The sequence below is a fragment of the Pan paniscus genome, chromosome 17, assembly GCF_029289425.2.
Source record: "Pan paniscus chromosome 17, NHGRI_mPanPan1-v2.0_pri, whole genome shotgun sequence".
NCBI lineage: Eukaryota > Metazoa > Chordata > Mammalia > Primates > Hominidae > Pan > Pan paniscus.
In genome coordinates, this window is record NC_073266.2 from 28,738,845 (window position 1) to 28,754,469 (window position 15,625).

The 15,625-nt window shown below is 47.4% G+C and overlaps 1 protein-coding gene across 1 annotated transcript in view; it reads right to left on the reverse strand.

Annotated features, from left to right (window-relative positions):
* The window catches only part of RAB31 (RAB31, member RAS oncogene family), a 153,870-nt gene extending 150,078 nt beyond the window's left edge, over nt 1-3,792 (reverse strand). Inside the window, exon 1 of the mRNA XM_034943805.3 lies at nt 3,595-3,792. Within this exon, the coding sequence (XP_034799696.1) occupies nt 3,595-3,633 (39 nt within the window). The 5' untranslated portion in view covers nt 3,634-3,792. The remainder of the gene's footprint in view (nt 1-3,594) is intronic.
* Between the last annotated feature and the right edge of the window lie 11,833 nt (nt 3,793-15,625).

Below are 15,625 nucleotides of genomic sequence, written 5' to 3' on the forward strand. Positions count from 1 at the left end.
AACGTCAGGAGGTAAGACCTCCGACCCCATGGATGGAGCAGGAAACTACAGCAAAGAGTGACCAGCAGGGAGCCTGTGCTGAAAGCGCCTACTGCCCATGCCTAAAACAACCTATACCTTAAATGGGAAGCATGTCCCCAAGTCCCCACTGAGCACAGTACCAGGCACAAAAAGACCAACCCCTCAGCCTTCCCAGTGAGAGTGATATTTTGTTATGAAGTCTATGTTCTCTATCACCTTATAAGGGAAACCCGACAGAAAGTGATTCTAACAGGCAGAAAGAAGGTGTGGCTGTCAGGGTCTTGGTCATAGCAAGACTTCAGGGAGGTGTCTCATGGCTAAAAAACAGGAAGCTGAATGCCAGCCACACACAAAACTTCACCCAGAAAAGACAGACCTCCCTAGGCAAAGCACAAATGAGTCCAAGGTTCCTGTTAAAATGTTGAAAGAGCCTGGGCAACATAGGGAGACCCCATCTCTACAAAAATAATAAAAAGTATTAGCTGGGCTGGGTGGTGCACACCTGTGGTCCCAGCTACTTGGCAGGCTGAGGTGGGAGGATCACCTGAGCTTGGGAGGCTGAGGCTGCAGTGAGCCAGGATGGCACCATTGCACTCCAGCCTGGGTGACAGAGTGAGACCCTATCTCAAAAATATACATATATTTTTTAAAGGACTTTTGGACTTAGCACTGACTGATCCACAGGGTCTCTCGAATCAAGAGAATAAACCTAGGCTGATGCAGAAGGATCCACTGAGCCCAGGAGTTGGAGGGTGCAGTGAGCTATGATGGCACCACTGCACTCCAGCCTAGATGACAGAACGTGACCTTGTCTCAAAACAAAAAAGAGGAGAGAGAGAGAGAGAGAGAAGAGAGTAAACCGAAGACAGTCAAATGGTTTTGATCTCCCTCAAATGTTATCCCACCCAGAGAATCAGCCTAATTGGATGAGCAGCTAGAAACACAGCCTGCTGCACACATCTCACCCAGGAGAGAGCCAGCCAAACGAGGGGATGTGGCAAATCTTACTCAGTGTGGACAACAAGGTCATTTGGTCTTTCAAATAAAATGTCCTCTGATTTCAATAAAACTGAAACTTACAGCCACCCTCAAAAAAAAAAAGGAAGCCACAGATGTGGTGTGATATGATTGATGTTTCTTTTCTTTTCTTTTCTTTTCTTTTCTTTTTTTTGAGATAGAGTCTCACTCTGTCGCCCGGACTGGAGTGCAGTGGCGTGATTTCGGCTCACTGCAACCTCCACCTCCCAGGCTCAAGCGATTCTCCTGCCTCAGCCTCCCGAGTAGCTGGGATTACAAGTATACGCCGCTACCGCCCAGCTAACTTTTTTTTTGTATTTTTAGTAGAGACGGGGTTTGACCATGTTGGCCAGGCTGGTCTTGAACTCCTGACCTCAAATGATCCCCCCGCCTGAGCCTCCCAAAGTGCTGGGATGACAGGTGTGAGCCACCGCGACCGGCCACGATTGATGTTTCAAAGCCTCCGTCTGCCCAGAAACCTCTTCTTTCTCTGCTTTGGCATGGTTCTTCCAACTCCAAGTTCAAATTCCTACACACAGAACTGGCAAAGGTAAGGCACTGTCTGCAGGAAGCCACTCAAAGAGTGTGTATCTTTCTTGGAGATAAAAGAAGTAAAGAGATTTCCTCCTCTCCCAGGTTTGCTAATTGGCACCCTGAACTCATAGATTAGCAGGAAATGGTAACATATATCTTAAGAGATCATCTGGTGTAGTCCTCTGCCTTAAGGGGGAACATGTTATTATGCCCATTTCATAGATGAGGCCACTGAGTTGCTTTGCTAAAACGACACAGCTCTTTGGTGGGAAAGAACGAGAGCCTAGGTTTCCTGCCTCTTGACACAGGGTTCTTGCCACCTGATCAGTGTCCTGGTAGGAGGATATAGAGACCTGTCCCTAAACACCGAAATTGAAAATAAGGGGTCCTGTGACAGGGCAGGGTTTGGACCACCTCAGTAAAAGTCAAGAGAAAAGAGTTTAAGAAAAAAAGGCAAAAATATGTCCTATTTCACCTTTCCCAAGGCCAGTCCTGACAAACACGGCACATCAAGGCTGCCTCTTCATTCCTTGGAACACGACATTCCTTCTAAGTCTCTGAAGGCCTTTCCTGAGGCTGAAATGGCCCCTCAATAGGGAAGCATGGGATTCCTGGAATTTATGTCTGGAAATATTAGAGGGCCTGGGGAACAGGAAAACCCACTCCTGCCACACAAAAAGGTCAACAGAGAAAGACCAGACTAGATCCTGGCTGTGGCTCAGCAAGTCGGGGGAGGTGGGGATCTGTGCGGATCTGTGCCAGGGGCTACCAGGGAGGGCAGGGCCTTCCCAGATCCTCTGGAATTCTAAGCCAACCGGACAATCGAGTTAGGGTAAGGGATGGTTTTGGAAGAGGCCGGTGATGGGAGCCGATGATGGGAGCCTGCCGGAGGTTCCACAAGAGCCTAGAGGAAGCCTAGAGACGCTGGCACAATTCAGTCCTCACCGAAATCATTTCCTCTTTCTACAGTTCTTGTACCCCCATCTTGACAGATCAGTTCGCACAAGAATGCGACCCTTTCGCTGCCCTTTTTTAGGAAATGGTTTTCATGAGACCAGCTTTGAATGACACGGGCGGGTACACCAGATGCTAATGGCTGCTGAAAACGCCCTTAGAACCGGCTCTTCTTTTAGAAGAAGGAATTCTGGAATGCGGAGTGGGCCCCCGAAAGGAAGCGACCCTACGTTTATCTGAATTCCCAGGGGCGGTTCGCCAGCGGCTCCCTGCGTCCTCGCCGGGTCCCCTGTCTGCAGTCCCCGGGCCGCACGGATTGACTGCTTCTTTGTTTCTGGCTGCTTTAAGGCTTCTTCGGGCGGAGAAAACCCCACTTTAGGGGAGTGATGGTGGGGAGGACTTTCCCAGGCAGCTTCTTTCACCCGCAGCAGGGAAGTTTGCAGGGCGCGCTCCGCACAGGTCACTGCCTCACCTTCCACCCCGGCCGCGCCCTCGGCTTTCACCCCCTTGGCTGGGTTCGCTTTTGGTTTTATTTTTCTGTTTTACGTGAATAAATCAATTGCCCCCAGGAGGCAAAAGAGCACTCAGCGACTTGGCTGAGCAACTTAAACTTTCTGCCGGAAGGAAACTATCAAAAGCGGAGGAGAAAGCCCTCGGGGCCCCAGACTCGCCGCCACTGCCCCGTCCCCGCTGGGGGTCCCCGCGAGGTCGCCGCGGATCCGGGGACTCGCGGGCCGGGAGGAAAGAGCGGAGTAAGCCCGGGGCAGGCTCGGACCCGGACCCCGGCAGGGTGAGAGCGGGGGCGGACCAGAGGGGCGCACGGACGGCGGGGAGGCGGAGAACAGGCGGGGTGCGGAGAGCGAGGGGCGCGGAGAGCGAGGGGCGCACGGACTAGGGGAGCCAGGGGGACCCGGGGAACCAGGGGGCGCGCGGACGAGGGGGACGGGGGCTACGAGAGGGGTGCGGAGAGCGAGGGGATCACGGGGACTGAGCGCGCAGGGAATAGGGGAGCGAAGGGGCGCGAGAGCGCGGGCCGGGGTCCGCCGGCGGGTGGCGGCCAGGACTCACCCCGAGAAGGCACACTTTGAGCTCCCGTATCGCCATCATGTGCTCGCAGCCAGGCAGTGCCGGGGCTCAGCAGCATCCTCCGGGGCCGCCGCGCCCGCGCCCCGCCGGCGTCTCTCGCCTCTGCCCCTCGCTCGCGCCGCCCGCGGGCGGAACCGCCGCCGCTGCTATTTCTGGGCCGCCGGCCCCGCCGCGGTGGGTCACGTGGCCGCCGGCCGGCTCCTCCCGGGCGCGTCGGGTCCAGCCTCGCCGGCCCCCAGCTCCCAGGAACGCCCCCGGACGGCGTCAGCCACCCGGGACCTGCGGCGTCGCCTGCGGATTGCCTCCGCCCTCGGACCAGCCCCGCGCGGGTCGGCCTCCCCCAGCGCCCTCCGGCATCCGCCCCTCCCGGCCCCGCCTGGCCGCAGGGCCTGGGTGGGTAGGAAGGACTGGACCGGCCCTGTGGAGACCTGGCCCCACTACCAGCGGGTCCCCGAAGATGCCATTCTCATCTGGAAAGCGAATGCTCTCGGCCGAGGCCGTTTGCGTGGCAGCGCGTGGAGGTCTGCGGGTGGTCCCATCCTCAAGCGACATTCTGGGTCCCACGCAGAAAATGTCAGGCCACTGAAGGGGCCGCTGTGAGGACAGGGGTGAGGAGAAGGGGGCTAACTTTTCGGCCTGCCTTTCTCGACGTTCCTAATACCCGAGCTTCCGTTTAACATATGTGTGGCTCTTCAGCTCAGCCAAGTTCATTTTTCTGTATGCAGCTGAAAATGATTCTAGAAGCAAAACTCGCTGTCCGTGTCTGAAACAGGAAACTTGCTTTCTGGAGCAAAACTCTTTTTCTCAGTAGAGCAAATCCTGCAACCTGTGTGGGCAGAAACCCAGTCCTCAGAAGTACAGGTAGAAACGTGGAGATCCCAGCAGACCCCTGCATCGTTCCTAACTGGGAAATGAGCAGAGTCCGTGGCCGCACACAGTCGGGGAGGCTTGGGTAACTGTGTTCTCTTCTCCATGTATGGCCTAGAGCACCTCATCCACTCAGATGACTTCATTCGTTGCTGCTACAGAAATGTCAGCCTTTTCAGTGTAATCTATCTGAACAATTCACTGGCATTTCAGATGGGAAATGTTTTTTTAAAAACTGATTTTTTGAAACTTCATCTCCTATCCCAAACTCTCAGGCCTCTCTCCTAACCTTCCCATTTTAATCAATGGCATTTCCATTCTCCTAGCAGGCCACCCACCGTGATCATCTGGCTTTGTTCCTACGGAAGCCAGGTTGAAGCTACCCAGTACCCAAGTAGCCCCATCCAATGGGAAATTCCAAATCAAGGCCTCCAAAGAGATAAGTCCTGGAATACTGGAGTCAAAATGGGCCCCGAAACAGACAATTCACAATTAAATTCCCCAGAAGAGCAGGAAGTTTGCCCTGGAGGTGCAGTCTTGTGGAGATTACTCAAATGGACTAAACTGTACAAAAGGCAGCCATGGACAAGTTACAGGTCCATTGTATCAGTATCCGTCCTTGACTTTGTATCCAAAGCAGAGTCTTCTATGTGGGCAGGGTAAAAAGAGGCTTGCCCAGAATCAAACAGTCCTGATCACAATATCTCCCTGCCCTCAGATTTGCTAATCAGAAAACCACCCCTACACAGTTGCAAAGACACCTCCCCCAAGGCCTTCGCCAGCCCTGAGGGCACCTGCTAAGACTTGGATCTCCACACTGAAACATGTCCTTTTGGCTTTCCCGCTTGATTCCCAAAAGCCAGTCAAACCAGGGTGGAAGCCTCCACTGTGTTCTACATCCCGTGCAGTGAGTGGAGCTTTGTGAAGTTGCCTTAGATTGCTAAGGGCAGAACTGTGCCCAGACAGAAATAGGCAAATCGGATTTCTCTTGTGTTCCCTTACTCTTTTTCCTGACTGCTCTCATTCTGCTCTCTTCTCCACTAGCCCGGGTGTCTGGGACGCTTGCGTCGTTTCTAGGCTCTCCCAAAAGAGTCCCGTATCCAGCCCTTCCCTCCCTGAGAATCGCCCCAGTCTATTTGTCCTTCTCCCCTCCCCTAGTTCTGTTAAAAATGACCTCATTTGTGTCTCATTCTGATCAGGCCTTGGGCTCTTCTTTACAAAGTGGCAATCCTAGTCTGTCAACTGACTCGTGTTCATGGGTTTATACCCTCTCCCCAGCCAGGTCACCCCTGAGCTTAAACATGGCCTCATGAAAACCAGGTCCCCATGATCACCCTAAGGTAACCTACAAAGCTCTAGCCCCGGAAGGCAGGAAGATGACTGCTGGGAGACATATTTTAAGAGTGACAGGTCAGAGGCAGCTCTCGACTTTTTAAAAAAGTGCCATGTTCTCTATTGTTACACTCTGTGATTACTGTACTAAGGGCCCATCCTGACTCCTCTGGAATTTTCTGCAAATATATAGTTCTGGTGTAACTTCAGCAGGGGTAAAAATTCAATGGTACATAACTGACAATTTATCAAATGAAGAAATAGAACATGCAAGTTTTTCTTATAAGAATTTTGTAACGTAAATGGTCATTGTGCTAATTCAGACCTCCACTTCTCTGCTGCTATAAAGTCTCCAACAGAAAAAGCCAGTAATGGTCATAAAACTGATCATGTTTTTTGATTCAGGAAATCCTTTTTTGAACAATAACATACACAGACGAAAAGTAAACAAAGCTGCCTGTTTGAATATAAACACATATGCAGACAAAGAAACAAATAAATGGGTTAGAGAAACAACAACAAAAAAATTACATCCAGGGAGGTAAAGGGAGGATTGTTGCATTAATTGTAACTCAAACCTCTTAACATTTGAGGAATGGTTAAGCAAGCTAGGGTGTCTTTACTGGGTATATTTGATGGTGTACAATAGTATATGTTACTTAGATATTAAATGAAATGTGTATACTATGTAGATTTATAGAGACGTTTATAGTAAGTAAATAAGGTTCTGTGAAAATAATATGACTCAAAATGTTAAATAGGATAAGCAATATAAATGTGTCACAACGCCCTGGAGTGCAGGCTGATCCCTGGAGACCAGTACTGAGTCATCTGGTCTGCTCAAGGGCCAATTAAGGAAAGATAAAAATGTTTACAAACCTTGTTTTTCACAATTTATCTTTTTTATGGAACTATAGTGTCTGCAATATCAGTTAAACAGCCTTTTAGTATTTCTCATTTATGTAACAACTCCTTCCTTCCTTCTTTCCTTCCTTCTTTCCTTCTCTTTCTGAAACTTTCTAAATAGCATGTGCTACCTAACCTTATTTGTAACCCACGCCCTTTAAACAAATTTTGAGGAGATGAATCCTGGACATACCAGGGTAGGAAAGGGATTTGAGGGATTTAGAAAAACAGAGGTGAGTGGACCCCAAAATTCACCCACAGACTTGAAAAAGGAGACAGTAGCTGGCGGGGGGAGGCTGGAAACTGAAGGAGCCTGTCTGTGGGAAAGGGAGTGTCCCTGAGAACCCCAAGGAAGGTGGCCGCTCGGTGGAGGGGCTATTAGGTAAGCGGATAGAAACTGCACAGCCTCCTTTGCAATTCCAGATGTCTTCATGTGGAAAGTGTGGTGACATCTTAGATGGGAGATGGGGAGGGTGGGGGCTCGCCTCCTCATCGTCTCCATCGCCTCAAATGGGAGTGCTCAGAAGTGTTCCAGAACAAGTAGACAGCTCTCACTGAAGACAGGGAAGGCTCTGTTGGGATCTCACAAAGGATTGGTGTCAGGTGATAATGTTTAAATTTTCCAGATTCCTGAGAGCCAGCACTGGGCAGCTTAAGCCATCCTCAGCATCCAACTGGCCTCTTTACTGACACTCCTGCCTAGCAACCTCCACTGTCCCTTGGATCTCTGGCTGAGCTTAAAGTGTTGGGTTAAAAGAAAATAAGCAATAAGATATATATTAACACCTCCCATGGAAGGTAAACGGATTGATTCAGCTGTGACCACCTCCCAAAAGCCCTAAGTAACATGTAATTCAGTCAGTCCTGTTCATTTTCATTGCTTACTTGTAAAACTGAGAAATTAAACTACAATGATGCAGATCAAAGTCACCACAACCCCAGTTTCATTTCATAGACTGTCTTGGGTTATTTCTTCTGGCGAGTCAGAAGTTTTCCTGCAATTGCTCAGAGTAATACACGGAGTTTAGGATTTCTTTTTCTTAAAAGGAGTTGTGTTTCACTTTTTTGTACCTTGATATTATTTGCTCTCAAACTAAAAATTGGTTTAATTTTAGATGTTGGCAACGATTCTCATATCACAGGGATTTCTATGTTTAGCTGTTTACCCACCCATTCGGCAAATAGCAGACACTGACTGTGCTAGACACTGGAAGAATGACCAATGGCGGAAGAAGACCCACGTTGACGTCGAGCTATAAAGGAAACAGACAAACATATAAACAGGAGACTATTGTATGATGTGAAATGTCTGAGGCTTGGTGTAGTTGCTTCATTTTTGTAGATCTTCTTATTCAAGAAATGGGTATAAATTCCAGAGATGCCAAACCTTGAATTCAACTGAAATCAACCCCCAAGTAAAGGAGAAGATGATCAGGATGGCTGGAGTTTGAACCTAGTCAACTGGTAGGTGAGTGTGTGTGTTTGTGATGGGGGGAAAATAGATCTGTGTTTTGTTTGAATTCCCAAGACTGCCCTAGATAAGGAAGAACCTAATGCAGACTCTTCCTAATCTGAAATGCCTCTAAGAATATCTGCGTACAAGTTGAGTATCCGTCATCCAAAATGCTTGGGACCAGGAGTGTTTTTCCGATTTTGGAATATTTGCATTATACTTACCAGTGGAGCACCTCTAATCCAAAAATCCCGAATCCAAAATGCTCCAATGAGCATTTCTTTTGAGCATTGTGTCAGCAGTCAAAAAGTTTCGAATTTTGGAGCATTTTGGATTTCAAATTAGGGATGCTTAACCTGTACTAAGAGTACTGAACTACTGTACTAAGTATTTAATAGTTAACTGAGTTGCCTTAAGGCTCCAATTACATTAGAACTCTTGCAAATTTTATTTCTACTGAGGTTATTATTGTTAAAAAAACAAAATTTCAACAACGTTAAAGATTTAATTGGCTTTTATTACTGATTAATGAATCAGGCAGCATCCCATCCAAAAATTGAGAAAATGTGCTCCAATGAGCTAGGGAAAAGACTTGGCTTTATAGGCAGGAAAGGCTGAAGAAGCAGAAACAGAGAATGAAAGGCAGATTGGCGTTTCAGAGTTACTTCCCTTGCAGGGTTAAAGCATGGGGGACTTCCTCGTCAAACCTGCTCAGGTAAACTGGGCCCCTTCTGATTAGTTGCTGTGCATCTCCTATTTTTTTGAAAAGCTGCCCTTTTTAAAGTTCCGTTGGACAGCCTGGCACCTAGCAGGAGTGACTCCATTCTGGTTTGGTCTGGTCCGTTGGGCCTAGTGTAAGAGTTCAGTCCTCCCATAAATTTTATTTAAGAGTATTCTTGAACTACTATTCTCCTTGCTATTCATGGGCTTTCCCAATTACCAATATAAGAGAGCCTGTTCTGAATCATCCATAATCCAATCCTTCACATAGCATATATTCTGCACTCTGAAAATATGTGGTGAGTGGGTGGGTGAGAGAGTGAGTTCACCGACCCGACCGATAAATCCCAAGCATGGAGGGTAGAAAGGGCCCTCTGACATCAGACGGAACCAAGTTTACATGCAGGCTCCTTTATGCCCAGTTTGTGTGAATTTAAGGAAGTTATCTGAGTCTCTTCAACCTGTAGTTCCATCCTCTGTCAAAGATGGATACTGAAAGGCTGTTGCATTATTTTGGGGGAGGGTTACACACATGCTGTGTGCGTGTGTGTGTGTGTGTGTGTGTGTGTGTGTGTGTGTGTGAATAGCAAGCCCAGAACATCCCAGTTTGCATGGGACTGTCCAGGTTTTAGCCCTGATTGTATGGGACTGCCCAGGTTTTAGCCCTGATTGTCCCGCATTCTGGGAAACTTCAGTCGCAGGTGAACTGCAATTGTTGTCACCTTGTCCCCTTCCCTAAGCCCATAAAACTGTTTTGGGTTGTTACTATCCATTAAAAAGGAAGTGCTGACTTCCAAACATCCTCACTTCCTTCCTCAGTTTTTCTGAATGTAAAAACGACTCCACATTTAGAAAACAGCGTAACTACTTCATGCATAGCTATGCACATCTAAATTACTTATGATTCTCCATCTTATACTCAGTTCACGTGGGAGGCTTAAATATGCAAATTCTAACTTCAGCTAAGTAACCATTGTTTTACTGAAAGACATACTGGGTCTAAAAAAGGAACAAAAATAGGAAATAAGAAAAGAGGGCTTGGTTTCCCAGTCTCCTGGGGGGCCCAAGCCCCTTTTGTGGCTCTCTCCTGACTCCCTGCCCTTCCCCTCCTGCACACTTGTGTTCAATGTCATATTCTTCTACTGAACTGAACCTTACCCTAAGAACCAACCCTCAGTAGCTCTGGTAGAGGGCATTTTAAGGACTTTAAGGCAGAACCCTCCCTTGGGTAAAGATTTGTAGGAAGCTGGCCTTCCTGCAGACAGTTCTTCCCCTAGCCCACATGTGGTTCCTGAGTTTCAGGCTATGGAACCTCCCCTGGTTCTACTGTCAGCAGATGTTCAAAAGTGGGGCATCAAGATTAGCCAGTGGCAGGCCGGGCGCGGTGACTCACACCTGTAATCTCAGCACTTTGGGAGGCAGAGGCAGGTGGATCACCTGAGGTCAGGAGTTCAAGACCAGCCTGTGCAACATGGTGAAACATCATCTCTACTAAAAATACAAAAATTAGCCAGGCGTGGTGGCGGGCACCTGTAATCGCAGCTACTCAGGAGGCTGAGGCAGGAGAATCGCTTGAACTCAGGAGGCAGAGGTTGCACAGAGCCAAAATCACGCCATTGCACTCCAGCTTGGGCGATAGAGTGAGACTCCGTCTCAAAAAAAAAAAAAGATGAGCCGAGGGTTTACTGTGGGTAGCCCAAGGACAGAGGGGACCTGGCTCCATTTCTCCTAAATGGGGGAGGAAGCGGGGAGAAGGAAATGCAGATTTACTCTCAAAAATCACAGGGAGAAAGACTGACAGGTTCGACCACCAAAAACTTAACACTTGCTTAATGGAAGAAATGTCATAAACACAATTTTTAAAACTACAATCTGGGAAAATATCTGGCATAAATATGACTCGGTTAATAATCAATATAGAAAGAACTAATAGATTATTATTTATCATTATTATTTTTTACAAAACCACCGAGGTCCATTAGGAAAAATGAGCAGATGCAATCAGGGAGTTCACAAGTAGGAAATGCATGTATGAAGAAGGTGTTCAATTTCACAAGTAAGTAAACATACAGATTAAAGCATCAAGAAATAATTTTCGGCTGGGTGCAGTGGTTCACACCTGTAATCCCAGCACTTTGGGATCACTTGAAGCCAGGGGTTTTGAGACCAGCCTGGCCAACATGGTGAAACCCCATCTCTACTAAAAACACAAAAATTAGCCGGGCGTGGTAGTGCATGCCTGTAATCCCAGCTACTCGGGAGGCTGAGGCAGGAGAGACTGCAGCGAGCTGAGATTGCACCGCTGCACTCCAGCCTGAGCAACAGAACAAGACTGCCACCAAAAAAAAAAAAAAAAAAAAAAAAAGATTTTTTTCACTTATCAGCTTATCAAAGTTGTAAAACCTGAAGCTCCCTGCTGGTTAGCGGAACAGAAAGGAGAAGGCCCGGTCAGGCTGCTCAAACAATAATAAACTGCTCTTTTAGAATCACACTGTCTGACTTTATATATGTTCATATCCTTACAGCCATTCTCTGTCACGTGGGTTCCTTCACATATCTTTCCCCCAATGCAATATTTATTTTACTCTCCATGAACAAAATTAGGTTCTGGTGGGTGTGAGAGATAAGGAATCTGAAAGCTCCCTGCTGGTTGCCAAATGTAAATTTGCATATAGAGGATAAGGAAGGGAAGAAAAGGAAACTTAAGCAGAAGGTTTAAGGATTATCTAGGAGTACTCTTCTCTTTTGACTGTGAACGTCTGGAAGCGAGCATGATGCAAGTAACCACAGCAACACTTACTCAGTGTTAATTACTAGCTAAGTACCAGGTACCCATGGGCCCTGCCAGGCTTCTTATGTCAAAGATGTCACTGTCCCCCTGCCTAAAGGAAGGTGCCATTGTTCTTGAAACTGAGGCAGAGTCCCTGCAAAGGTCTGCCCTGATGGGCCACAGACAGGATTTAAGCCCATGCACTTCAGTAAACGTGTAAATTACCATCCCACGCGTTCAGTTTTTAGTTTGAGGGCTTACTGGGGATATGCAGGAAAAAAATGTTGAACAGACTGGGAAATAAAATATCAAAGCTTGGCATAGAGAATCAGCTGCAAAGATGAGCAGGTCAGTGCTGGCTGACATAATCACACACACACTGGTCCTATTTCTCCCTGTTGACTGGAGGGGATTCAGAAAATACATTTTGGTATTTTCCCTGCAGGGCTGAGGAATTTCTCCCAAAGAGTAAAAATAATAAATATTTGTAGAACATGTGAGATCACGTCTGTGAAACACATTTCCTTCTCAACTAGGTTATTTTTCGTGCTCTACAGTTCTTACCTAAAGAGTAAACAGCAAACCCAACAATTATATATATATATATATATATATATATGTATATATATATATTTTGAGATGGAGTCTCGCTCCGTCATCCAGGCCAGAGTGCAATGACACGATCTTGGCTCACTGCAACCTTCGCCTCCCGGGTTCAAGGGATTCTCCTGCCTCAGCCTCCCAAGTAGCTGGGACTACAGGCATGCGCCACCACGCCCAGCTAATTTTTGTATTTTTTAGTACAGACAGGGTTTCACCATTTTGGCCAGGATGGTTTCGATCTCTTGACCTCGTGATCTGCCTGCCTCAGCTTCCCAAAGTGCTGGAATTACTGGCGTGAGCCACCGCACCCAGCCTGTGATGGTTACTTTTATGTATCAGCTTGGCTAGGCCATAGATATTTCATCAAACATTATTCTAAGTGCTTCTGTGAAGATAGCTTACATGAGACTAACATTTAAATCAGTGGACTTGCAGTAAACCAGGGTATTCTGCTAATGTAGGTGGGCCTCATCCAATCAGATGAAAGTCTTTTTTTTTTTTTTGAGATGGAATCTCACTCTGTCACCCAGGCTGGAGTGCAGTGGCGTGATCTCAGCTTACTGCAAGCTCCGCCTCCCAGGTTCACGCCATTCTCCTGCCTCAGCCTCCTGAGTAGCTGGGACTACAGGTGCCCGCCACCACACCCGGCTATCAGTTGAAGGTCTTAAGAGAAAAAGACTGACCTCCTTAGAGGAAAAGGGAATTCTGCCAGCGGAGGGCCTTCAGACTCAAGCTGCAGCAGCAACTCTCCCAAGAGCTTCCAGCCTGCAGCCTGCCCTGCAGATTTTGGACTTGCCAACCTCCATAATAGCATGAGCCAATTCCCTAAAATCAATCAATCTATCTATCTATCTGTCTATCCGTCTATCTATCTATCTATTCATCTCCCATTAGTTCATGCTTCTCTAGAGAACCTCAATTAATACAATATTCAGCTAATATTTTTTGCCCTGAATCCCCCACTCATGATGCACACATACGGGTTCTGACTCTGCTCTCCCAAATATGAATTAGGTACTGCTATGTGCCAGACATGCAGCCAGGAGCTAGAGATGCAAAAGGTCATCGAGGAGTCCTGGCCTCAGGAAGCCTGAAGTCCGAGCTCACCTCTGCACCCTGACCCTTTTAGGAAATAGGCTGTTTCCCAGACTTCTGTTGCTGTGGCCCCGGTGTGAGAATTCATGTGTATAAACACGGACTTGGTCCCATTAATGTTATGAGGAAAGGGCAGTAATAATTAAAAAATAAAAATAAAAATGTGAGAAGACAGATCCAGGTCCAAAGCAGAAAAGCTGTGGTCCACAAGGTTAACCTAGTGCCCACGAAGTGGCAGAACCAGAAAGAAGGGCCAGGTGGAGAGGCAGAGTTAAGTCAGAGCTGAAGATGGTGGTTCAGAACAGAATAGCAAGGCCAATGAGTGGGGCTGTGGGCCCGAGGGGAGAAGGCCACACTTTGGGGAGATTTCACTGACCATGCTATCACCTGTCCAGGTCCTTGTCTGGACTGCATTATCTAGCCTAATCCCAGGGCATGATCCAGAGAAAAGAAATGAAAAAGGCATTACTTCCTTACTATCCAAGAGATTTGAGAAGGAGGGCTGTAGCTCAGACCAGGAATAGAAAACAGGTGTATCTAGAAAATGGAAAAGAAACAATATAAACACCTGGTGTGTTAAACCAGCCCCAGCTGGCCACAATAACAAGATGTGCTTGTACCAGGATGTACCCTAGATGCTCAGAAAATATTTGTTGAGAAAAATGAATGGAATCATACAATATGTGTCTTTTTGTGTCTGGTTTCATTCACTTAATGTTTCCAAGGTTCATCCATGTTCTAGAATATATTCACACTTCACTCCTTCTTATGTGATACTGGTTTAAACTCTACTCTTGGTCGGACGAGATGGCTCACACCTGTAATCCTAGCACTTTGGGAGGCCGAGGTGGGTGGATCATTTGAGGTCAGGGGTTTGAAACCAGCCTGACCAACATGGTGAAACCCCGTCTCTACTAAGAATACAAAAATTAGCTGGACGTGGTGGCTGTGTGCCTGTAATGCCAGCTACGTGGGAGGCTGAGGTGGGAGGATCGCTTGAACCCAGGAGGTAGAGGTTGCAGTGAGCCGAGATCATACCACTGCCCTCAAGCCTGGGCTACAGAGGAAAACTCCATCTCAAAAAAAAAAGAGAAGATTTTAAATTCTATTCTTCTGTTCAAAACTCTTGTACACCTTCCCATTGCCCATCCAAGTAAAGTCTAAACTCTTTAGCATAGCATTCACTATTCTACAGAATCCCACCTACCCACCTTCCTTGCACCAACCCACCCTACCTTTTGGTCTCTGTACCTTTGCTGAAGTCCCAAATCTCTGGACATCTAAATTGGTGATTCTCGAAGCATAGTCTCCAAACCAGGCTTGGCAGAAACTGTTTGGGAACATTTTATCAATATCCTGCTGGGCAGCAAGCCACACTGCTCGCTGAGAAACGGTTACAAGCTCAAATATGCAGGCTCCTCCTTAGACTACCGATTTGGAAACTGGATTCCGTGTGTTCACAAGCCCTCCAGGTAATTCTGACGTACAGTAAAGTTGGAGAAGCATTGGCCTAAATCACAGCACTCCTCAATGTCTAGTTTATATGCGGCTTCTTCAAGCCTCCCTGCTTTCTCTTTCCTCTGCCCAGTTCAGCGTATTCCCATTGGACATTTCCATTCCTCCTTGAGAGGATTTCCACATTTTACACTGTGTCATGGTTGTGTCTCCATTATTAGACCTCAGCTGTGTCATTTCTTTCATCTAGACACTGAGAAGGAGGTTGGACAAGATGCCGTTGAAGGTTGCCTCCAGCTGAAATCCTGGGGATGAGCTCGTGGAGGGCAGGCCTGGCCCTTCTCCTATCTCCCATTGCACATCAGGCCTAAAACATGGCTCCCAAGTTGCCCATGACAAACTGCCACCAATCTGCAGCAAAATGAGAGGGGGGACAAGTAATGTGATAAACTTTTCTTGGCAGGAAATGTGTCCAATTATATTATTCTGAGAGTATGACTTTCCTACTTGTGGGTATGAAAATGTCATTTCTAGGCCAGGAGCGGTAGCTTACATCTGTAATCCCAGCATTTTGGGAGGTTGAGGCAGGTGCCTGTTGTAAACTGTCTCAGAGCCATAGCTCAGAGAAGGTCAGAGAAAAAGAGAAAACACAGCACAAACAGAGAAGGCCCACCACCGGGATTGTCAGGTTTTGAAGGGAAAGTGAGGGTGAAAGACAGACACACACAGAGGGAGAGGGCAGCTTAAACAGACACCTGCGGAAGTGGGGACCAGCTTAACACCAGAGCCCACCACTGCTTACAGGCTGGGGG